Source organism: Carcharhinus amblyrhynchos, chromosome 28 (genome assembly GCF_965287045.1).
Source record: "Carcharhinus amblyrhynchos chromosome 28, sCarAmb.v2.hapA, whole genome shotgun sequence".
Lineage (NCBI taxonomy): Eukaryota > Metazoa > Chordata > Chondrichthyes > Carcharhiniformes > Carcharhinidae > Carcharhinus > Carcharhinus amblyrhynchos.
The window spans coordinates 22881458-22907274 of record NC_137351.1 but is presented as its reverse complement, the minus strand read 5'-3'; the positions used below and the strand labels follow the sequence as shown (position 1 = coordinate 22907274).

Here is a 25817-nt window from a genome sequence, read left to right as displayed (position 1 = left end):
TCACTAGGATGATCCCAGGCATGGAAGAATTATCTGATGAGGAATGGTTAAATAGGTTAGGATTCAACTCATCAGAATTTAGAACAATGAGAGGTCATCTCATAGAAACATATGTAGGATTTTAATAGGATTTTTTCCCTCCCACAATCTGGAAAGACGTGCTGGTTAGGATGGCATTGGCCATGCTAAATTTTCCCTCACTGTACCTGAACAGGTGCCAAAATGTGGCGACTGGAGGATTTTCACAGTAACTTCATTGTAGTGTTAATGTAAGCCTATTTGTGACACTAATAAATAAACTTTAAACTTTAATTTGTAGAAATCCTCTGCCTGCTGTCCCCACTCTTTCATGTCACAAAGTTATTTGCTTTTTTGTGAGTTTTGAAATTTTGCAGCTGTCAAGTGTTTTTAAAGATCTTATAGTTTGATTGAATGAAGTAGACCTCACTTTCAATAATGTCGTCCTTTGAATTATGACTGTCACTTTTCTGTGGCAGAATTATTCTATTATTAATGAAGTACCTGATAGAAAAATTTAAATGAACAATTGCATGCACATGTCTGAAATTATACATTCATTTTAATGATTAAATAGTTTGGTGCTTAAAGTTACATTTTCTAGTTAATCTTAATTGTTTGAAGATTTTAGTTGCATTAAAGGCTTAACAGAAGTGGCTTTTAATTGAGCTTGGGCAATTTTGCTTTGTTTCAAAGATTCCTTCTGGATCCTGCACAAGGAAAGGTTGATTTCTCTCTGGGATTCAAGCCCAGGCATTCTCCTGAAGGAATTGATTGAAGGAGATTTGATCTAGTCAGACTGCATTGCTGAGAGTGGAATGCTGCCCCTTCCCTTCCCCAAGCCCCCACCCCCTTTGCTATTTTTAAACATCTATAAAATTAACAAAGAGCAGGAGATGTACTTGATGTGAGCATCATATCTATTATCATATTATCTTAAGAAATTAAATTGTGAACAATCCCATCAGATTTATTAGTACAGTGTGGCCCTATTATAACGCGATGGTTGGAGTCCATAAAATGTTATCGCGAAAAATGCGGGGTTGCGCTAAATCGGGGTTCAAGAAAATCAGCATTCAAACTGATTAAACGGAAATGGAGGAGAAGAAAAACATCTTTCCCAGTAGTTGTGATTTGTGACAGAATCACTGATTGTTGTACCCTAAACAGAAGCTCTATCTCACTATTCTTGTATTCATTCACTGCAGAACAGATATAGTGTGGCCCCATTACAAGAAAGAGCAAAAAAAAGGATCCAATGCTTCATCGCGTTATATCCAAATTCACGCTAAATCAGGGTTCCACTGTAGTGTGACGATAACAGAGATGACAGAGATAAAACAGAGATGAAAAGAAATTTCTTCAGCCAGAGGGTGGTGAATCTGTGGAACTTTTTGCCATAGAAAGCTGTGGAGGCCAGGTCATTGAGTGTCATTAAGATAGAGATAGATAGGTTCTTGGTTAACAAGGGGATCAGGGGTTATGGGGAAAAGGCAGGAGAATGGGGATGAGAAAAATATCAGCCATGATTGAATGGTGGAGCAGACTTGATGTGCCAAGTAGCCTAGTTCTGCTCCTATGTCTTATGGTCAAATATGGATTGCTGTTGACTTGAGTCATTCAGAACAGGTGCAGTTTTTTGTTCTTATCTTACATTGGGTGTGCCAACTGACCCTTCAGGCATTTGTTGCCCATCCTAACCATCCTTGAACTGAGTGGCTTATTTGGCCATTTCAGTGGGCGGTTTAGAGTCACAGGCTGGGACAGATTTGTTCCAGGGGGAGTCTTTTGGACACCATTACTGACGAGACTAGCTTTCAATTCCAAAACTTTTTTTAATTAATTGAATTTAAATTCCACCAGCCGTGAAAAAGTACCTGGCACGCCATAACGTTCAAGGCTATGGGCCAAGCGCTGGCAAGTGGGATTAGGTGAGCAGGTCAGGACATTTTATGTGTTGGTGCAGACTCAATGGGCCAAAGGGCTTCTTCTGCACAATAGTATTCTGTAATTCTGTAGTTGTGCAGGGATTTGAACTCACGTCTCCCGAGCCACTGGAATACCAGTCCAGTGACTTCACCACTACGCCACAGTTTACCGATGATAATTTCTGAGTTTTACTAGGAGCATTGGAAGTCACTTAAAATGTGAAGAACTAAAAATGTTTTTTTAATCTAAGCTAAACTTGACATCATCTTATGAAGTAAAAGCAATATGCAGTCTGATGTGAATTAAAACAGATTACAATAAACTCTCAGGTGAATTGTTTTGGTCTGTGACTTTCTTTGTACTTTCTTTGTCTTTTTAATGCTGAATCCATAGCCATATTTAAGAACATAAGAAATAGGAGCAGGAGTAGGCCATCTAGCCCTTCGAGCCTGCCCCACCATTCAATAAGATCATGGCTGATCTGTCGTGGCTCAGTTCCACATTCCCGCCCTCTCCCCATAACCCTTAATCCCCTCGCTTATCAAAAACCCATCAACCCGCGTCTTAAAAATATTTAGCGAGGCAGCCTCCACCACTTCAACGAGCAGAGAATTCCAGAGATTCACCACCCTTTGAGTGAAGAAGTTCCTCCTCAACTCCATTCTAAACCGCCCCCCCTTTATCTTGAGGCTGTGCCCCCTAGTCTTACTATCCTTTCTGAGCGGGAAGAGTCTCTCCACCCCTATCCTATCCATCCCATTCATCATCTTATATATCTCAATGAGATCTCCCCTCATTCTTCTAAACTCTAACGAGTACAAGCCTAGTTTATTCAGCCTCTCCTCATAGCTCAACCCCCTCAACTCCGGTATCAGCCTAGTAAACCTCCTCTGCACTCCCTCCAAAGCCAAAATATTCTTGCGTAAGTACGGCGCCCAAAACTGCACACAGTACTCCAGCTGCGGTCTCACCAATGCCCTATACAGCCGCAGCAAGACCTCCCTACTTCACTGTTGAACTCTGAAGAAACTACATTTTTAAGGCAGTTGACCACAGGGATGACGGAGGGAATTCAGGACATAATTTTAATTTAAACTTGTGAACGCAAGGCCACCAGTTACAGAAATGGTGCAGTCTTCATTTCCACAATAGTTCTGTGATGATTTCAGCCAGGCTAATGATATTGGCTTGCTTGAGTATGAACTACCTGATGAGTCTTAATTGATGGTGAAATCAGGGAGCCTCGTGCTCCCTATTTAAAGGAAGTGTGTCAGACTCACAGCCTGCATTTTAGCAGGGAGTGATTGGAGAACTGGCTATATACAGATGTATGGTGTAAATCAAGTAACTTGGTGATGGCACCTTCATCTCCGTGGAGTTATTACAAATTCCATAACTTGAAAAATGCTCACGTGCTGGTCACATTATAAAAGCAAGGACTGATCTGTTTTGATTTCATTAGACTAGTCCTTACTTTCTCTTTTGCTCAAATGAAATGCCCTGGATTGCATAGATTAAGAGTAATCTTTAGATGTGCCTGCACGATTTACGTCTGTAAAGCAAGTTTTGCTTTGCTTTCCAAAAGGCTGTGTTATTGAAAGTCTTTGACTTGTGGTTCCATAAATAAACTGTGGAAATATCATGTAAAGTTCTAGTAATCAGATCAGAAAAAAGCAACAATACATTGAACAAAAAACCCTGTGAACATTTCATAGAGCTCTAATCGCACAATAGTGGACACCAGGCCCTAGAAAGGCTTGGTGAAGATGGTGCGGATTCTTTCAATAAAATAACTGAGAAGTGACCTAATGTCCTTATCGAAGCTGTATGTGTGGCAAGCCTGTCCACTTTTCTTGAAATAAAAACATGCTTGGTCGGGATTAATGGAAGAAATGTACTTTGACACCAGAGCTAAAAGTTTTCAAATAAGTTTATATGTGACAACTCTAAATGTAAATGTAACTGCTGTCCTTTGACGGATGCCTCTGCTTTTATGAATTCCAGTACATGAGGTGCTTAAGTTCCCATTTCGAACACTTCAGCCAAATTGCAAAAATAAACCTTCTCCACTTCTCACTCATTCCTTCAGTTAAAGTGAGCAATTTCAGAATTTCACTGAACTTTGGAACCTCTCAGTCTTCTCTTATTACAAGCTACTTCAAATAGGGACATTCAGATTTGACATTTAACAATAGGGGGAAGTGAAGTATAGTTTATTTCACAGGACAACGTGAAAATTGTTCTCAAAGCATGATTGTAGTACTAACTGGCAGATAAAATATTAATAAAGGCAAAGTAAAGAAAGCATTCTTTCTAGTTGTATCACAGCTTGGTATGGCTCCTGCTCTGTCCAGGGCCGCAAGAAACAACAATAGGTCACAAATGTAGCCCAATCCATCATGCAAACCAGCCTCCCATCCATTGACTCTATCTACACTTCCTGCTGCCACGGCAAAGCAACCAGCATAAATAAGGACCCCACACTCCCTGGACATACTCTCTTCCATCTCCTGGGAAAAAGATATAAAAGTCTGAAGTCGCGCACCAATTGACTCATGAACAGCTTCTTCCCTGCTGCCATCAGACTTTGAGTGGACCTACCTCACATTAAGTTGATCTTTCTCTACACCCTAGCTATGACTGTAAAATTACATTCTGCACTCTCTCGTTTCCTTCTCTATGTGCAGTATGCTTTGTCTGCATAGTACGCAAGAAACAATACTTTTCATTGTATACTAGTACATGTGACAATAATAAATCAAATCGAATCAAAATCAAGTAAACTTGTATTTTCTACTTAAGCCTCACTGGGGCTACGTCCGATCTACCCTGTATTTAAAAAAAAAATGCGTGGTCGTAGGAATGCAGAAGAGATTTAGATGCCAATTTTAATTGTATATCTCAGATTACCAAATCAACACATGTTTTCAAAAATGCAAGTAGCATCTTTTTTTTTCAGTGGGAAAATTGAATGTTGGGAAACATTTTGGTCAATTTGGCCCCAAGTTTGGCAGATGACGTTTTCTGCAATGTTAAATTCACAAATCTGTGCAATTGTAATTAGATTTTGTGTTGCTGCAACAGTCGTAACTTCTGACTGTCATCAAATTGTAATTTGGTTGGGGAAGAAAATGCTTTTCAGTTTCTAAATGGTGAAAAGCTAGAACAGAGTAGAAATCCAAAGAGACTTAGGGGAAGAAAGAGACAGATGAAATTTAATGTAGAAAAGTATAAGGTGATGCATTTTGAGAGAAGTGCAATATAGACTCAGTGGCACAGATCTATAGAGTGTGCAGGGTCAGAGGAATCTGTAGGTGTATTTGCATTGACATTTGATTGTTGGGAGGCACAGTGGTTGGCACTCTTGCCTCACAGCACCAGGAACCCAGGTTCAGTTGGGGCCTTGGGTGACTGTCTGTCAGGAGTTTGCACGTTCCTCTAGTGTCTGTGTGGATTTCCTTCAGGTGCTCCAGTTTCCTCCACAGTCCAAAGATGTGCACGTGAGGTGGCTTGGCCATGCTAAATTGCACCTTATTGCCTGAGATGTAAGGGGATTAGCAGCATAAATAAGTGGGGTTATGGGAATAGGCCCAGGGCAGGCTGTTCTGTCGGAGAGTCAGTACAGACTTAGGCCGAGTGCCTTCCTTTTGCACGGTAGCACTGTGCTGTCTCACAGTGCCAGGGACCTGGGTTCGATTCCCGGCTTCGGTCACTGCCTATGCAGAATCTGCACATTCTCCCTGTGCCTGCATAGGTTTTCTCCTACGGTCCAAAAGACTGGTTAGGTGAATTGGTTGTGCTAAACTCTCCCTCAGTGTACCCAAACTGGAGTATGGCAACTAGGAGATTTTCACAGTAACTTTGCTGTAGTGTTAGTGTAAACCTACTTGTGATGTTAATAAATAAAGATAAACGACTTAACGATTCTATGACTTGAAGGTGACAGGACGTGTTGAGGGTGGGGAAAGCACTGGAACTTGGGTTTAGTAAGTAGAGACGTTGGGTACAAAAGGGAAGTTATGCTGAACAATGATGACATTCTTCTTGGGCCACAACTACAGCACTCCATCTAGTTCTGATCACCACACCTTGGGAAAGATGTTAATGTACTTGAGATATTACAAAGGAGATTCATTGGAATGGTTCCAGGGTTAGGGATATCCAGTACGAGGTTAGGCTGGGGTGGTTCTCCTCAGAGGAAAGGATTCAGGAAGGCTTGGTAGCGGTGCCCAAGGTTATGACAGATTTGGCTAGGGTCAAGAAGGATTAATTGTTCCATTAGCTGGTGACACAAGGTCTAAGAAGCACAGATTTAAGGTTTCGGGCAAAGGATGCAGGAGAAATGTGGGGGAATCTATTTACCCACAGAATGGTAATGACCGGTAATTACTACCCCACAAGTGTTATGGAAACAGATACTCAGTGATTTCAGGAAGAAATTGCATGGGTTCTTGAAGGAAATATACTCGCAGGGCTAGAGGGTTAGGGCAGATGAATAGGGACGATTGGATTGCTGGTATGGATTCAATGGACTGAATGATGTCCTTCTGTGCCATGAATAAATGGCTCTATTACTCTACACGTGGAACCCTGTGCCTTCTCCCCGTGGCAAGTTTGATGAAGGGGGCATTTAATTAGATGGGAGGGTGGCAGGTGGAGGGCCAACCATTTTCCCATCTCCAACTCAATGAAGTCCATGGCAAGAAGGCCTTTTGGCAACCTCCCCTCTCCACTGCCAGTTGAAGCCCTTATGCTGGCATTGAATACCCTGTATATGCAAAATAATTTTTTGCGGGAATATGGGTAAAATAAAACTTCATTGTTGCCCATTTCTAGCTGAATTCAATTGCCGGCAGTGGGCTTCCTCCTTTAACTATTGAACTCCTTGTGCTGATGGTTCTCACACCATGATGCTCAACAGGGAATTCCTGTTGAATTAAATTGATTTATTATTGTCACATGTATTGGGATATAGTGAAAAGTATTGTTTCTTGCATGCTTTAGAAACAAAATGTACCATTCATAGAGAAGAAAAGGAGAGGGTGCAGAATATAGTGTTACAGTCACAGTTTGGATAAGGAGAAAGATCAACTTAATATACAATACGACCAGTCAAAAGTCTTATGGCAGCAGAGGCGAAGCTGTTCTTGAGTCAGCTGGTACATGTTCTCAAAGCTTTGTATCTTTTTCCCAATGGAAGGAGGAGCATGGGGTCCTTGATCATGCTGGCTGCTTTTCCAAGGCACAAAATCTGTGAAAGAGATGGCTATTGAACCAATATGCATACTGATTCAGCATTGTCATCTAACTTATTGAATATATTGGCAGCAATGCAACGTAGCAGAAAACCTTTGAGTGCTTATGCTTCAAGTTTCTAACTCCCAATTTTCACACAAACTCTATAACCTGCGATGGTTGCTTGTTAGTCTTTAAGAATCTTCTCATCCTGCTTATCATCTGTCTATCTTCTGTTTCCTCGATGCTCTTATTAATCACATTAAACAAATGTTAAGTTGTCTATGTCCATTCTGACAAGGCACAATTAATATTTGTAATTGGCTTCAGTGCTAACAGAACATAAAACATGAAATGAGAAAAGCACACTGACCTTACTCCTCCTTGTATAATCTAAACTCTTGTGGATTTGAAGCAAAGCCTCCAAATGTTCTGGCCGCAGAGGTTCTGCAGCTGAAGCTTTAAGCCTATCTCCATCAGGGGATCAAGTGGCTTGGCGTAAAAGCATAACATCAAAACAGTTTTAACGAATGAACATTTTCTGAAGCCACTTTGCAACTCCAAGTAAAACTGAGGGAACATTCAGTTAGTAATTAAGATCAATCAAGGGTGTAGGTCAAGGTGACAAATATCGCAAGAATGTTTTTAATGTTATAGTAAAAAGCAGCGCACTGTGGACAGTTACATTGGAACTGTACTTAAGTTACATGGCATGTTATGTACAAAGTGTGTTTTAACCGGAAAAGGTAAAAAAATTGAAATCATTAGCTTATGCTTCCTTCACAATTGGACACAACAATGATTGGAATGAATATTTAAATTAAGGTTTTGTGTTTTTATAGTCATACAATATACCAGTAACAGATATTTGCTGTGTAGGAATTTCTAGCGTTTTACTTTAATCTTTTGCCAACTTTATAATCGTTTTCCCTTGGTATAGTTTGCATTAATTAAGTTTTCATTAAGTAGTCAATAGTCCTTGGGATCATGACTGCATGTAACTGCAGTATAATATATGAGTGGACAAGCAAATTATATAACTTCAGAATATTGCATATCTAACATATTATGTCCTCCTCTCCTTGGTTCTTTTTCAGATAACAGTTCTGTGGATCAACAGGTTCTAAATTGCTGTGTTTCATCTTTCATAAAATGTCATTTGAATTTCGTTGCATTTTTATGTTGTTCTCATAGTAAAGATGTTCATTTCACATCCTCTCTGTGTCGCATGGAACCCACCTTTACAAATACATGATATAATTTCCCTTTGTCACATGTTCAATATATGATGCATTTGTAAACAGGACATTTATTGCTAAGAATAAACGTTCACAAACATACTTTTTCATAATGTGCTTCATACTGTAAGTGCAAAAAGAAAATAAAATGCAGAAACTTTCATTGAAACGGCAAGTGTATTGTGTAGGTTCCCATAATGCTCATGGTTATTTGTTTATTCTTTGTTAAAGGCTCAGCTATCAAGTGGAAATGTTTTCGATGCATCTACCCTTTCAAGCTTCAAGGCCCCCGGAGGGTGAGACAGATTTATGTTCTGAATATTTCTAAAATTGAACTCGTATCAGCGATGTTTTACAACAAAAATACAATGAAACTGCTAAACAAAATCATTTTTGACACCTGATTTTTGACATCCCTGTATTGAAGTCGTCCTTTTGCACAACTGTTAGAAACACTCCAAACTCCATTTACATTGTTAATAACTCATGCTAACTTATCAAATCAACTGGTTGAATAGTTTTGTAGGTGCTTTAGAGGAATGAATAATATGAAGATGCTGGCGTTGGACTGGGGTGGGCACAGCAAAAAGTCTCACAACACCAGGTTAAAGTCCAACAGGTTTATTTGGAATCGTTTGGAATGCTGCTCCACTCATCTGTTGAAGGAGCAGTGCTCCAAAAGCTTGTGATTCAAAATAAACCTGCTGGACTTTAACCTGGTGTTGTGAGACTTCTGAGAGGAATGAAGGCATATCATTTAGAAGATTTGTTTGCAAGATTTAATTATTTCTTGGCACAAAATCTACTTCACATTTTGCGCATTCCTGAAAATCTCTATTTTGAAATCTTTGGTTTACCATAGCATCACATAATAATGATGCTTGTATAATAAAATGCTTCTAATACTTAGCATGCAGACAAGCAATAACAACTGAGAGAGAAAAAGAGGACGGAAGTTAGTGGTTGTGGTGGGGGGCCTGTCCACCAGTGGTAATCCCATTACAGCTATTTTCAGGGTACTTGATGGGATTTGACCGCAGTCAGGTGTCTACTTTCCTTCTGTGGAGCTCAGAGGAATTTACCATGGGAAACCCTGGTGGAGAGTGGATGTCCCTCCACTGAGAGCTGCTGAGGTTAGCAGTTCTCCAGTGCTGGCAGCATCACTGGGAGTGAAGACCATTGCAGTTATTGGAGTGCGGCCTACACTGGGGGATTGACACTGGAATCCCTGAATGGGGTTCACCAGCAATCTACATGGAGCCATGTTTATAACATTTAGTCCACTTTATCCATCTGATCCAATTTTTTAAAATTAATTCATGGAACATGGGTGTTGCTGGCTGGCCAGCATTTATTGGCCATCCCTAGTCGCCCTTGAGTTGCCTACTTGAAATTCTGCTGTTACGTGCTTTGGGTTGACCCACAATGCTACTAGAGAGGGAATTCCAGGATTTTGACCCAACGACTGCGAAGGAACAGCGATATACTTCCAAGTCAGGATGATGAGGGGCTTGGAGGGGAATTTGCAGGTATTTTTCTTGGAAGATTTTCTAATCTTCAACCATTTGGTATGTGTGAAGCCCAGGCCCTTGTAGCCCTGTTTATTGGGGTCTTAGAATAATCAGGTCCCCTAATTGTTAGATAAAGAATTGACGGATTAGAATGATGAGCCTCGTACTTTGCAAAATAATTCTGTTGTATTTTAGACATGTAAGTGCTTAAAAAGCTTATCCCATTTATGCAGTTTCCATTTTGGCTTGCTTCCCATCTATCTGCTGTCCTTGTCCTTCTAGATGGACACGGTTGTGGGTTTGGAAGTTGCTATCGAAGGAAATCTGGTGAAAATGATTAACTATTAATTCTTCTGTTGCTAGATATAGACTGTTCTGGTATACCATACATAATTTAGTAAATAAAAGTAGTTGTCCCGCGCAATTACTCATGGCAAGATAGTTTACTTTTAAAAGGACAGGAGGGTTAAACTGTGTAACAATTTATTCATAATCTGTCACGGTGGATCTGTATTCCTTTAAAGTAACATGGTCTAATAGATAAATACATAGTGTCCAGGTCATTCTGTGTTTAATTGCTGTTTGGTCAGTAGGAAATTATGCTAGTTGCAATGCACTGATGAGCTATAGTTGAGAAGGAGATAGCATTTTAAAGATGTTTGCCTACTTTAAACAAAATGTTGTGAACAGAACACAGGTTATTCAGTGATTGATCTGGAACTTTTAAAATTGCAATTGCATGTCAGTTGCAGACTTTAGTTCAGAAGCACGCAGTATTTTAGACTGTTGTGCCAAGTTAGATAATCTGTGAATCTGTGCCTATCCATAGCAGCTATCTGAATTCTTACTCCATTACATATGTGCGAACTTTACCTGTAATTTGCTGACTTACAATTGGAAGCGTTGATGCCAATAGAGATTTATAAACAAACCTGCAAACCTACTATAATTTTCATTAGACTGGGGCTCGACCCTGTCCAATTCTTCTCTGTATCGAAGTTTTGATGGTGTGGCAATGGCCGAGTGGTTTTATTGGTAGACTATTAATCCAGCTAGACTATTAATTCAGCTCATGTTCTGGGGACCCAGGTTTGCATCCTGCCACAGCAGGTGGTGGAATTTAAATTTGATAAAATTAAGGATCTACTGATGACCAGGAAACCATTGTTGGTTGTCAGAAAACTACATTGGGTTCACTAATGTCCTTTAGGGACGGAAATCTGCCATCCTTACTTGGTCTGGCCTACATTGACCTCAGAGCCACAGCAATGTGGTTGACTCTCAACTGCCCTTTGAACAAGGGCAACTAGAGATGGACAATAAATGCTGGCCAGCCAGTGACGCTCATGTCCCACAAATGAATGAAAAAATGATTTTCAGAGTTCAACGCACCAGTAAGGGATTTGATACACTGCAGGAGTTTTCTGTCCATCAAAATCAACAGCATTGCCCATGATTCAATATATTGTTGTAGAAGTAATAGAAATTAAAATCTGCTTCCCGATGATGCTATAAAATACATTATTTTATTGCTGCTGCTTATTGTGGGTGAGGTATTGAAAGTGAAGGCTTGTGAATTGAGGCAAACACAGAGCCGAGGCTTTGTTTAGGTTAGAGGTGAAGCTTTGTGGAGAAAGAATTATGATATAATGGAAGTTTTGGTGAGCAAAGTGGAGTCATCAGACCAGACACAGCAGGGAGTGGCACGGTGGCACAATGGTTAGCACTGCTGCCTCACAGCACCAGGGTCCTAGGTTCAATTCCGGCCTCGGGTCACTGTCTGTGTGGAGCTTGCACTGTGTGGGTTTCCTCCGGGTGCTCCAGTTTCCTCCCACAGTCACAAAGATGTGCGGGTTAGGTTGATTGGCATTGCTAAATTGACCCTAGTGTTGAGGGATAAGCAGGGTAACTTTGTGGGGTTACGGGAGTTGGGCCTGGGTGGGATTGTGGTCACTGCAGACTTGATGGGCTGAATTGCCTCCTTCTGTACTGCAGGGATTCTATGAAATGGGGTAACTAAAGTTAATGAGAATCCAGGCGGTTATAGCAAAGGTTGTAGGTCTGTGACTGATACATGGGGAAGGTCTTCTAAGTGATACAGAGAGATGGTCAGCAGTCCAAACCCCATTTCCATAAGCTTCGCCTCAACCTGAACTCTGTTGCCTATATCCCATCCTGCACCAGTGCTTGCTCATCTGTCACCCTGTTCTCCCAGTCACCTGTGTCCAATTTAAAATCTTCATTTGCATACTCAGGCACCTCAGTAATTCTGTAACCTCTTTAAGCCATTTAAAGACCCGTCCACCTCATACGCTGGCCCAAAACCTGAGCTCCTCTATTTCTGATTTCTTGTGCAGTCACTGCCCCCCAGCATTGGCCACCATGCCCTCAGTTGCACAAAGAATGGGGATTTGTTTTCTGTCAACATTTATGGATGTATATTCAAAATGAGCCAGCCATTATCAATTAAGTTTCATACGCATTTGTGTAGTTGAATGGAGAATGTTTAAAGAATGTATTTTGAAGTGCTATTACTGTCTGACCCACGAAAGGCTCTGGGATTCAATCATGACAATAATGATGTACAATAATGAATGCACAAAACAGTTGATATTTCTCCTGGAGGGGAAAACTGGCTCAATCTTATATTTATAGTGCAATCCCAATTTGAAAGGAGCTTCACCATCAGGAACTGTGTTAGAAATCCCCATAGTTAAGAAGAATTATAATGTGTTTTTATTTTCCTCATCTGTCTGCATCATTTGAGCCTTTTTATTTAAACAACACTGGTATCAAGAACAGTTGGCTTAAAGGGCTTCCTCTGACTGACTGCATGAGGGAGCTGGATTAATGTTAGGACAGGTGTAGTTATTAACATGAGCAACCTAGCATCAATCGTGCCTGTAATGCAATTACTCAGGTTCAAGCTTAAGGCTGCCTCTGAGACAGTTCGAGCTAATTTAAAGTGATAAATGCTGTAAAAAGTAAGGTACTCTTCTATTGTGGACAAAGGTCCAATAGAATGCAATAAAAAGGAATTAAAATATTGTTCTTTCTGTGGGCATTTTGCTTCTTACCAGTTCTCTCCTTTTATCCCACCATTTCCTGAAATCATAGTTCACTTTATGACAGTGCCACAGTGGTTAGCACTGTTACTGCACAGCACCAGGGACCGGGGTTCAATTCCAGCCATGGTTCACTGCCTGTGTGGAGTTTGCACATTCTCCCCGTGTCTCTATGAGTTTCCTCCGTTTTCCTCCCCCAATCCAAAAGATGTGCTGGCTAGGTGCATTGGTCATACTAAATTCTCCTCCCTCAGTGTACCCAAACAGGTGCCAGAACGTGATGACTCGGGGATTTTCACAGTAACTTCATTGCAATGTTAATGTCAGCCTATTTATGACACTAATCAATAAACTTTAAAAAACTCAAACATCAGTGGCTCTTGGGGAGAACAGAATGATGGGTGTGTGGAACGTTTTGCAGGAGGAAAATTGGGCTGAAACATACTGGTCTGGATGATGTTTGTAAGAGGTGAAGGCATTAAAAAAAAATTATCTTCATATTGATAAATGCACAGGTGAAAGTTTTATCAGGATCTTGATCTCATGTGACATCATTTTCAGGGCAAACTTCAAACCAAATAGGAAATGTTGTAATTGATCATTGCACTATGCAGTTAATTTCACAGTCTAGTCCAAGGTATAGGGTGGGATTTACTGGCTCAAAGTGGTTTGGTTGTACACATCTCCAGTATTGCTGCAAAAAAGAAGACATGTCAAAGCTTTTCATCTTTATGTCATCAGGATAATTCATTAGAATACCAAATTTAAAAGGAGCAACAATTTATACTGCATGAGAAGAGAGGCAAGTGCACTCTGGTAGAGGTGATGCGTGGAGAAGACAACAACAGCTAACTGATGACACGCATCGAAAATCTCTACTCTCATCCTCGTTCATGGCTAGGGTTTTCCACTGCCACTGAAAGTGAATGGAATTTTGGCTAGAACGCCAAATGTTCCATTCCCACTTGCAGTGGGGCAGGCACAGAAGAGATTGTAGATCCCCATCCTTGATCTTTAGTCCCACTGACATCGATGAACTTTGGGCTGGCTTATAGAATCCCCAGTGGCGAGATTCACTGCACCAGGGATAGAAAATATAAACTGTAGTATTTTAAATAGTGTCATCTTTTTAAAAAAAATCTGACAGCCATTCTGGGTTTCACTGACACAATTCAAGTCTTTTGCTGGAATATTTTTCAAAAGACCAATTACTGTAGTGAACAAGCAGAAGGTACTTTTAGGAAAAGGTGATGTTTAGTGCAACGCTAAGCCATACAGACCAAAAAACGTTGGTTCCAACCTTGTGGCAAGTTAGTTTTGATGTACTACATATACTGTATTTTGTAATGTATGCTGTTTTACTTTGCATGCACAGTGTAATTTCTTTAACACTACTAACCTGTTCAAATGCAATTGATTCTACTTGTCAAAGCTGCATAGCTGTAGTTTGACCCTATTGCACTCAGTCCCATCTCCTTTTTCAATAGTTGAACATGTCAGTTTTGTAATTGGGACTAGAATGCTGCTTATTCTGTGCATTTTTAATAAAGCATAAAATATTGAAATGATCACACGCAGGTTAAGAAAAATAAGTCCCATTGTAAAACGATACACTGCATCTTACTGTTGGCGCATGGTTAGCATTGCTGCCTCACAGCGCCAGAGTCCTAGGTTTGATTCCTGGCTTGGTCACTGTCTGTGCCGAGTCAGCATGTTCTCCCCTTGTCTGCGTGGGTTTCTTCCGGGTGCTCTGGCTCCCTCCCATAGTCCGAAAGACGTGCTGGTTAGGTGCATTGGCCATGCTAACTTCACCCTCCAGTGTACCCGAACAGTGCCGGAGTGTGGTGACTTGGGTATGTTCACAGTGACTTCATGGCAGTGTTAATGTAAGCCTACTTGTGACACTAATAAATAAATTTTAAACTTTATTTTGTTCATGATACTCCTCAGATAAGAACAGAAGGAAGTATGAAGTGAGATAAAATTATCAAGCCCTTGACCCATTGATTTAATGCCTTTCAAAACTACACCAGCCCTGATTTTGTACAGCCTATACATCTTAGTAATTTTCTGAAAGAAGTAATTAACTGTCAATAAACCAACAAGCAAATAGAGATTTTTCAACTAAAGAAAATAGGCGCAGCTATTCATTGGTTCATTCGCCAGCACAATGCTTTGTCCAGAGTCAACTTTTCTGGTTTGAATCTAAACAAAGCTTGGCAGTTAACTGACAAGTCATTAGTTAACTATTGCCTTCTCCATGAATCACCTCTACCAATCAGTGTCCAATTGCAAGCCAATCACAATCTCTTCTTATGCAGTATTAGTTGTTGTTCCCTTTATATTTGTTATTCTAGTGAATTTTCCTGATGAGTGCAAGCCTAAAAGCTTTGACAACATGGCTGAAATTCATCTGACTGCACTCTTAAGTGCTCCCGCCAACGAGAAAACCGAAGTGTTTTGCGTTGGAGTTAGCAGTGCCTGTCTGGTGGGATTCAACCATCTTAACCATTTAAATTTGTGCATGTCATAAAACAAGTTGACCAGCCCAACTCCACATAGATCAGGGCACCATGTTCTCCCCGCTACTCCAGAGACTAAGTCCGACTGGTTGATGCATATGGTGGCCTCCACTGAGAAGGGGAACACCCCAAACCCCTCAGCACAGAGGGCAGGTCAGCCCTATTCCTCCCCAACTCCAACATCACATAGGCATAAGGGTGACCCAGCCCTCCCCATCAGGTCTCACTGCTCAGGTCCTCCTTAAGGCCCTTGGCAGGGCCAACATTGCACTCCCCCATGACATCCTAGCAGTGACATCCTGACCATAGAAACCATACAGTGCAGAAAGAGCCAACTTAGCTCATCGAGTCTGCACCGACAGCAATCCCACCCAGGCCCTATCCCCGTATCCCTACAATGTCACATTTTCCTACATTACATTCAACCTGCCAAGTTGTTGCCCACTCACTTAATCTGTTTATATCCCTCCATAGACTTTTTGTGTCATTCTCACCACTTCCCACCTATGTTTGCGTCGTCTGCAAACTTGACAATAGTATGTGCACTTCCCTTTTCTGAGTCATTAGAATATATCGTAAATAATTATGGTCCTAGCACTGATCCATGTGGCACTCCACTAGTTAAGGGTTACCATCCTGAAAATGCTCCTCTTATCACAAGTCTGTGCCTTCTATTAGTTAGCCAATCCTTTATCCATGTGACTATGCTGCCTCCTCCATGTAACAGAGACCTTTCTGCTTATTATCACTTTCCTTCTACCTGTATCGATACACTTCTCAATCCAGTGAGCTGATTCTCCACTCATTCCATTACATTTGTGAAGATTTTGTACTCTTTAAGTAATCATAATACCCTATAAAAAAAATCCTATTTTATGGCATTTTCCATTCTTCTGGCACTTGACAAATGGGTCTATAATTCTGTGATTCATGTCAGACTCCTTTATGAATATTGAAATTAGCTATCCTACAGTATTCTGGCGCAGTCTCAATATTTATGGATGCACTAGAAAGAAATGAACCTCAAGTAATCTCGTGAAGGTCTGAGATTAGTGCCAGTATCCTGTAGATGTTTAAGAGCTATTATTCTGTTGCTAATGTTTGTGCTGATTTACTGTCACTCGAAAATTTGCAGTTTGTATGTTTTGTCAGCCTACATATGTCAGAGCAGATTGAACACACTCGGAGAAACTTTCCCCTACAGAACGGCAAAGGGCGTGATCTGACCAGCGGTTCACGCCTCGATCCTGCTGCGGTGAGGTCAGAGAATCCGTTCAGCTCAGCCGAATCTCGGTTCACTTTGGCAGGAATCCCACCAGCGTGAACGGTGGTAAGCTTCCGGCCAAAGTGTCAGGTTCTGACCTGAAAGCCAGTGCGTTTCTCCCCAGAGAATTCAGCCAGGTTTCCCGTCCAGATCTTATTACACTTTGCCATTTTAAACGGGGGGGCATGCTGGGGGATTTTCACAATAGCTTCATTGCAGTGTTAATGTAAGCCCACTTGTGACCAATAAATAAACTTGAGCTTACTTTATGCTTTGTGCCATCATTGTGATGGGTGAAGCCTAAAGACATTGGCAAGCCCGGTTCCGTTGAGGTCTTTGGGGTATCACCTCTTCCACCCTCAATCTCTGGTATCGGGACATTGGCACCCCTCCCACCATCCCCCTTCCTCCACATAGCAAACTCCTGCTATATGATGGCCCGTTGACCCCACCCCCATCTGGTGGTGCCAACCAGGTTGGCAGTACTATGGTGCCTGGCACTGCCCACCCGTATCCCTGACTGCCCAGGGGTTACATTGGCCTCCGAGCCCCTGACACTGCCATCAAGCCTGGTCTCCATTTTCAGAGACCAGTAGTGATTTTGCCATGTTATGTTACACCGGCAGGTGGAAACATATGACTTTGTCGGAAGACACGGCATTAAACCGTTCTACCGTGTAATGTATTTCAATGAATGGCGTCAGGTTTGTGCCCTCACTGGGTCTGAACCTGATGGCGTCGCTGGCGGGGGTGGTGGAGAAGGTCTCAAACTGAGACCTCCCTGTTGCTACTCCCATTATGACTGTCTCGCGAGAGTATCCAGTCATAAAAGGATTTACGCCTGTGTTGAACAGGGCTGGAATATCACCCCAATGATACAATTTCTCTGCCAGTGAATGAATACATCAATTATGGATGATGTCTCCAATTGATGTGAATCAAATTGCAATTCTAAATTGCTACGCAGCTCCCTCTGGCAGCTTTGCTATATTGTACTCCAGCCTTAATCTGTTTTAACAGTCTAAAGTTAATTTAATTTAATATTTGTTTAGCATTTGTCAAAATGTTTCAGACAATGAATGTGCGCACCCCGTTGATGTTTGTTAAGTCATCATACACGCTGATTAGTATTAATCACATTCCCATGCACTACTGATAGTGGAAATTACAGCCCTTTGCGTCATGTTAGTGCATTATTCTGAACCTAAAACGTATTGTTCAAGAAACTCGTCCAGTTACATCCAGAATGTGAACAGCCAAACTTCCAAGTGCTCCCTCTCTACACCTGAACTGGGATGACGAAGCTGTTAACGTGGGAAGAGACCTGAGAAAAATAATCATATTTTACTGCTGGGGCAAGTCAATTGCAAGGCACCTAATATCGGATTTCAAATACCCAAATATATTCAGCAACGCTGAATGTAAATACATTCACACCTGGATGCAGCTAAATCTTATGGGCACCATTAAATCTAATCATACAAGTGCATACCTTCCTCCAGCAATATGTCCTTCTGAATTCCGGAGATTGCTTGGTGCCATAATACAATGGTGATTTGTCAAGGGGCACTTCTTAATTTGGATAAACATATGACTGGCTTCCCCAACATAATAGAATTCGTGCTGAGAAGGTGACACAGTGAATAAACTTATTATTGTAGACCAAACCTGGGATATAGAACCATAGAATCCCTACAGTGCTGAAAGAGGCCATCCGGCCCATCAAATCTGCAGTGACTCTACGAAAGAGCATCCCACCCAGGCCCTTCCTTCACCCTATCCCTGTAGCCCTGCGCATTTACCATGACCAGCCCACGTAACCTGCACATCTTTTGGACTGTGGGAGGAAACCAAAGCACAGGAAGGAAACCCACACAGACACAGCAAGAAGGTGCAAACTCCACGCAGACAATCGTCCAAGGCTGAAATTGATCCCAGGTCTCTGACGATGTGAGGTTGCAGGGCTATCCATTTAAAAGGTGGGATCTAGCAGAGATATGCAAAGAACAAAGAAAATTACAGCGCAGGAACAGGCCCATCGGCTGTCACAGCCTGCAGCGACCATGCTACCTGACTTGACGAAAACCCCTGGTCCTTCCGGGGACCATATCCCTCTATTCCCATCCTTTTCATGTATTTGTCAAGACACCGTTTAAAAGTCACTATCATCTGCTTCCACTACTTGTCCTGGCAGCGAGTTCCAGTCACCCACCACTGTGTAAAAGGAAACTTACCTCGTACATCTCCTTTAAAACTTTCCCCTCGCACCTTTAACCTGTGCCCCCTAGTAACTGACTCTTCTGCCCTGGGAAAAAGCTTCTGACTATCCGCTCTGTTCACGCCCCTCATAGTCTTGTCGACTTCTATCAGGTCGCCCCTCAACCTCTGTTGTTCCAAAGAGAGCAAACCAAGTTTCTCCAGCCTCTCCTCAGAGCTAATGCCCTCCATACCAGGTAACATCCTAGTAAATCTATGTATGTCTAAAGCTGGGGAAAATCCGGATGGATTCCCAATAATGATTAATAGAGCTTAATGAATTTGAAAGGACAGTTGTTCAAAAAAAGGAAACTTCTTGTTTTGATGTGAAAGTAGCTCATTATAAAGGCTACCAGAAAATATGGAAAGGTGTTCTTTAGAATTGTCACAGAAAGGAAACATTGGCAGTTGCAGGAGGTGCAGGATTGTGAATTGAATTTTATTTGCGTTTGCCAGAAAGTGTTCAGCAGGAGCCATAGAATTCTTGCAGGTCTGATCATAACCAAAGATTTATACAAATGAAAATAAGAGATCTTCAATTTTGAAATGTTCTCAGAGGCTTGGGTAATTCCTATACTGAATTAGTCTCAAATGCAAAAGGAATTCAAAATCCCATCCCTTGCCTTGGAATTCTCTGGTGTTTAAGCTGTTTAGTGACTCAGAAAGCTTTCTCTGGGAGAAGAAAAGATCCTAAAGCTTCAGTAGTTTTGAAATGCTGGTGATTGTCAGAAGGATAACAATTCAAGTCTTGTGCCACAATTGCAAACTGCAGTTCAGTTTGCAGCTGAAGCCTACACAGGAAAGCTAACAAATACAATCTTTCCCAATTTCGTTCATTTAAAACAGTGCTGTTCGCCTTCTAGATGTAACTGGACGAGTTTCTTGAACATTCAATTTTGTGTCTCTTGCATTCAGAATAATGGAATGTGATCAGTACTAATCAATGTATACGATGACTTAACAAACATCAATGGGGTGTGCACATTCGTTGTCTATTACATTATGTCTACAATACGCTCATACTGCAGAAGTGCAGTGATGCTTTAAAATGAGGCAAAATGTTGCAGCTGATTGACGCAAATATGGGGAGCAGGATAATCAAAGCTTCTAAAATGCTGGTCTGAATCTTATCCACAGGTAACACGTCCCATTGCTGGACAACCGACTTTGCGCTGATAGGCAGCGGGTCCCTTGGCCAGTATTTTTCCAGCAGTGGTCCATTAACAAGCCAGCTCAGGGGCTACCGTCCAATTGAGGATAGTGGGCTACCCCTTCAGTGCTGCCAGTCAATTTAAAGGGCCAGCAACCTCGGCACTTTCATCACTAGTCCAGCCACTGCAGGGTAATGGTGAGGGCACTAGCAGGTTGTGTTCCTGGCGATCAGTGGAAGCTGGGAGGGGGAGCATTCCATTGCCAGCACTGTAACTGCACTGCAACCAAAACCACAGGCCAGCAATTGTTGTAGTAGCAGCTTCTCCTGACATCATTAAAATGTCTGCGGGGGTGATGGGGCGAATCATAGAATCTCTACAATGCAGAAAGAGGCCATTCGGTCTGCACCGACAACAATCCTACTCAGGCCCTATCCCCTTAACCCCAAGTATTTTTACTGCTAATCACTAACGGGCAATTGAGCATGGCCAATCCACCTAACCCACACATATATGGGCTGTGGGAGGAGACTGGAGCACCCGGAGGAAACCCATGCAGACATGGGGAGAATGTGCAAACTCCACACAGATAGTCATTCGAAGCTGGAATTGAACCCGGGTCCCTGAAACTGTGAGGCAGCAGAGCTAACCACTGTGCCACCATGCCTTAAATTGGAGACTTCTTGACATGATTGTGTGCCTGTCATGTGGTCACACTGCTGGGCTCCCTATCCCTGGTAACATCATCACCGTGTTGATGAGAAGATGGTGGGTTTCGCTTCCAATGTCTTCCACTACCATTTCACAAGCCCTCCCGCTTCCCAGCCCACTTCCAAAGGATTGCTAAAATTCAGCTTACTGTATTGACATACTTGTAAGATATAAACTGTATGGGCAGTACGGTGGCACAATGGTTAGCACTTGCCTCATAGCCCAGGATTGATTCTGGCCTTCGATGACTGTGTGAAGTTTGCATGTTCTTCCCATGTCTGCGTGCGTTTCCTCCCACAGTCTAAAAAAGTGTGTAGATTTGGTAGATTATCCAAGGTAAATGGGCGGAATAACAGGGATAGGTCAGGGGTTTGGCCTCTGAGATGCTCTTTTGGAGAGTTGGTGCAGATTCAGTGGGCCGAATGGCCTCCTTCCACACTGTAGAGATTCTGTGATTTTATGTTGGAAGCTGTTACGTTTTGTATGTCATGCTTCTTGCATATTTTTTATAATGGAACTTGTACTCTCCAGTGTCCATTCATGAATAAGAGAAGGAGGGTCATATGAATGGATATTGGGGGGAGAAAAACCAATATTGGTTAAGTATCTTTTCACATGTTTAAGTATGTGTCACAGACAATATCTGACTTTTAAATTGCACTCACTGTTACGTCGGTAAATAGCTGCAGTCAGACGTGAACAATGAAGTTAGGCAAACAGCAAATGAATGAATACCCAGCTGATTTTGATGTTGTTTGGGAAGCATTATTTATTGATGGAAAGTTCTGAGATGAGAAGTTGGAAGCTTAATTAGATTTTGATGAAACACAAAAAAAGGAAGAAAACAAATTCAGTTTATTCCTGGATGATACCAGTGGACCAGCTCACATTGATTATCTACAAACCGATGAGTGCAGACTCCAACTACACTTCCTGCTGCCTGGGAAAAGCAGCCAGCATAATTAAGGACCCCATGCATCCTGGACATTCTCTCTTCCACCTTCTTCTATGAGGAAAAAGATACAAAAGTCTGAGGTCGCGTACCAACTGACTCAAGAACAGCTTCTTCCCTGCTGCCTTCAGACTTTTGAATGGGCCTACCTTGCACTAAGTTGATCTTTCTCTATACGCCAGCTATTACTGTGACACGACATTCTGCACCCTTTCCTTTAGCACTGCTGCCTCACAGCACCGGAGACCTGGGTTCGATTCCTGGCTTGGGTCACTGTTTGTGTGGAGTTTGCACATTCTCCCCATGACTATGTGGATTTCCTCTGGGTGCTCCGGTTTCCTCCCATAGTCTGAAAGATGTGCTGATTAGATGCATTGACCCTAACAGACGCCGGAGTGTGGCGATTAGGGGAATTTCACAGTAGCTTCGTTGCACTGTTAACGTAAGCCTTACTTGTGACTAATAAATAAACCTCTTAAAAAAAATTTAACTTTTCCTTTTGTATGAATGGTATGCTTTGTATGTATAGCATGCAAGGAACAATACTTTTCACTGTATACTAATACGTGACAATAATAAATCAAATCAAAGAGTTTTGTAACTCTCTAAACACCAACTTCTTTGAGACTTGCTGAGACCTGGTTTCAGTCGCTGTTACTAAACAATCTCTTTGGAGCCTTTCTGAGAAAGGCTTTATGTTTTGCATTGAAACATTCAAGAAAGAATTTAAATTTGAGAAATAAAAAAAAGGATATACCAGTTTTGGAATAAAATACACTAGCTGGAATTATTGCTGAAAAAAGAGACTTGTTGAACTCACACTGCAGGAAAGGATGCTAGTTGATTGGCCAAGACATTTCTCATGACTCTCTCCATGGCAGCACCTCCGCCAATCAAAGTCAACTTGCCAACAAATCACTTTTTGGATATAATATAAATTAGGATCCCTACAGCGCAGAAAGAGGTCATTCGGCCCAACGAACCCGTACCAACAACAATCCCACCCAGGCCCTATCCCATAATTTCACATATTTATGTTGCTAATCCCCCAGACACTAAGGGGCAATTTACCACGGTCAATTAACCAAACCTGCACATCTTTGGACTATGGGAGGAAACCAGAGCACCCAGAGGAAACCCACGCTGACATGGGGAGAATGTGCAAACTCTACACAGACAGTGACCTGAGGCTGGAATTGAATCTGGGTTCCTGGTGCTGTGAGACAGCAGTGCTATCCCTCTGTCACCATGTTGCCCGTCAAGACCAGTTGGGGTGAGCTACAAGAATGGTGGCCATTGGCCAATGAACCATGTGCCACAAGGAATTGAGATTTAGTTGTGGATATATTGTTTGATATGAGCAGAGAAAATGGATCAGAATATAAAGATAGATAGTGGACAGAAAATAAAAGATGGGGAAGTTGAGTTGAGGAGCAAGTGTTGCAGTGGTGCTGTCAATGGACTAGTAATCCAGAGACCAAGGGTAAGATCTAGGGACCCAGGTTCAAATCCCACCAAGGCTGATGGTGAAATTTGAATTCAGTAAAAAATCTGGAATAAAAAGTCTAATGATAAGCGTGAAATCATTCTTGATTTTCGTAAAAACCCATCTGGTTGACTAGTGTCCTTTAGGGAAGGAAATCTGCTGTCCTTACCCAGTCTGGGTACAAGTAGGCTTACATTAACACTGCAATGAAGTTCATTGTATTTTAGATACGGGGAATGTATTAAAATAAAATGCACACACAGGACAGGCTAACCTGCTCTTTAGGTTCCATGTGTCCACACATTAGAAGATTATTTAAGATTTTAGTAGCTGTCTCAATCCTGTACAGGCAATTAGTAGTTCACTAAATAATGTTATTTTCCATTTTAACGTATGTATAAAAGATTGTGAGTAAAACATAATGGACAAAGCTTCATTATGTTTTCTTTTAAAACAGTTAACAAGTTTAGTGAGGTATTTATCATGTGTTCTTTTAGGCTTTAAAATAGAGCAATTTCCATTGGACCACTTAGAAAATGAAAACAAACATAATGAAGGAGCTTTAATTGTGCGGCATTGGGTGATGTGGAGCTATACAGATCAGAGAAAGGTGTCAGATTATGCTGAAGTAAGCATTCTCAGCTTTAGCAACAAGACAGTTCACGTTGTTATCCCTTATCTAGAGAGTGGGAAAATCAGACAGATTTCCCATTGCTGTTCATTATCCACCAATCTGCATTGGAAAGTGCTTCAGGTCAGGTGAGAATAGTGTAAGCCGAAGGCTGATGGTTCTCACAATTAAGTTGTCAGTTAAAACTCACTTTCAATGTCCATGCACAGAAAGGCTCACCATGAAAGGTGCCAAATCTGATATCCATGAAACCACAGCCCATCAGGAGGAGAAAGGAATAAAATCACATTCCAGATGTATTTTATCAGCTAGTCATTTGCTGCACTTCCCTGAAACTTGAAGAGTATAAAGAAAGATTTGGCATTTGTACAGCACTGTTCAAATCCTCAGGATGTAAGAACATAAAAGAAAGCCATTCAGCCCTTTGAGACTGACCCACCATTCAAAACAGTCAGGAATGATTTTCTAGTTCAATTCCATCTTCCTACATTCTCCACATGTAACTTAACTCTTTAAGTATGCAAATATACTCTGTCTCCCATATATTCAACAATTGAACCCTGTGGGTGTAATGACTTCAATCAGGCCACTGAGGTTGGCCTATTGGAATATGAACTCTCTGATTAAGGGTCGATTGATGGGCCAATCAGGGAATTTTTTCCTTGTATTTAACCGGGAATGTCAGTTCCTTTGGCACTCCCAAAGGTAGACTGCTGACTCATACCACTCTGGGTGGGATTTTACCGGCACATCCACCTGTGCTTCGTATGATCCCACCTGAGGCCAATGGAGAATGCTATTCTCCGAGCCTTGCCCGCCCGAGGTGAGGGGCGGGTGGACCGGTAAAATTCCAACCTCTGTGTTCTGCTGCTGGAATTGTAAATAAAGAGATTTTGGTGAAGGGACTTCTGCCTCTGAAAACTTATTACAGTGAGGAAGAGAATTCCCAAAATTCACAACCCTTTCAGTGAAGTTGCATCTTATCTCAATCCTTAATGGCTGATCCCTTGCCTGGAATTCTTTGATTTCACCCAGGCCTGGGATTCTCCAGTCCTGTGCAGTGAATGGAGTTTTAGCTAAGTCCCAAATTCTCCATCCTTACTGCAGCAGTAGTGGGGCAAACGAGATTGGAGAATCTCAGCCCTTATCCAGAGGTTGAGACACCTGGTTCTAGACTTCAGCAGTTGTGGGAAGCATCGTCCCTGCGTCTACCCCACCGCCACCTTAAGAATTTTATGTGTTCCAACTAAATCACCTCTCATTCATTCAAATTCCAGCAAATGTAACCCAGTCTCTGGGGAGGAATGTTTAATGTCCCACCAATGCTAGGAACAAAGGTAGGTGGGTGCTAACATTAGCACTGCCGGCCTGCACGCTGATTCCCCACCTCTGTGACTGCCTGGCCATTTTCCCAGAGACAAGATATGAGAGGCAGCAGAACTACTTTGCCCACAAGTAGCCACTCAGAGGCCTGTTAATGGTGATCAATTGGAATTTTCCAGTTGGTCTCCTCTTCCGGGAGGCAGTGCGGGGTCACTCATTTGCCTGGAGATGGTCTCCCGATGGCAGACTGGGGGACCAACAATTCAGGGAGGCCTAAAGGCTTCTGCTGTATGTCTGTGCGTAGCAGCAGCCACGGGTTATCCCATAGAGGGGCATTTCCCCACCTTCTCCCAACCCTCGCTTTCCACAGTGGTTGCCACCTTTAAAACAGAGCAATTTCCATTGGACCACTTAGAAAATGAAAACAAACATAATGAAGGAGCTTTAATTGAGCGGTACTGGGTGATGTGGAGCTACACAGATCAGATCCAGGCTGCTGGATCTATTTCTTTCTTTCAGTTTAAG

General features: G+C 41.9%; 1 protein-coding gene across 1 annotated transcript in view; it reads left to right on the top strand.

Annotated features, from left to right (window-relative positions):
- LOC145359668 (protein unc-13 homolog C-like) overlaps positions 1-25817 on the top strand; it is a 396096-nt gene that overhangs the window by 65447 nt on the left and 304832 nt on the right. Inside the window, 2 exon segments of the mRNA XM_080214409.1 lie at positions 8280-8302; positions 8652-8716. Coding sequence (XP_080070535.1) covers positions 8280-8302; positions 8652-8716 — 88 coding nt within the window.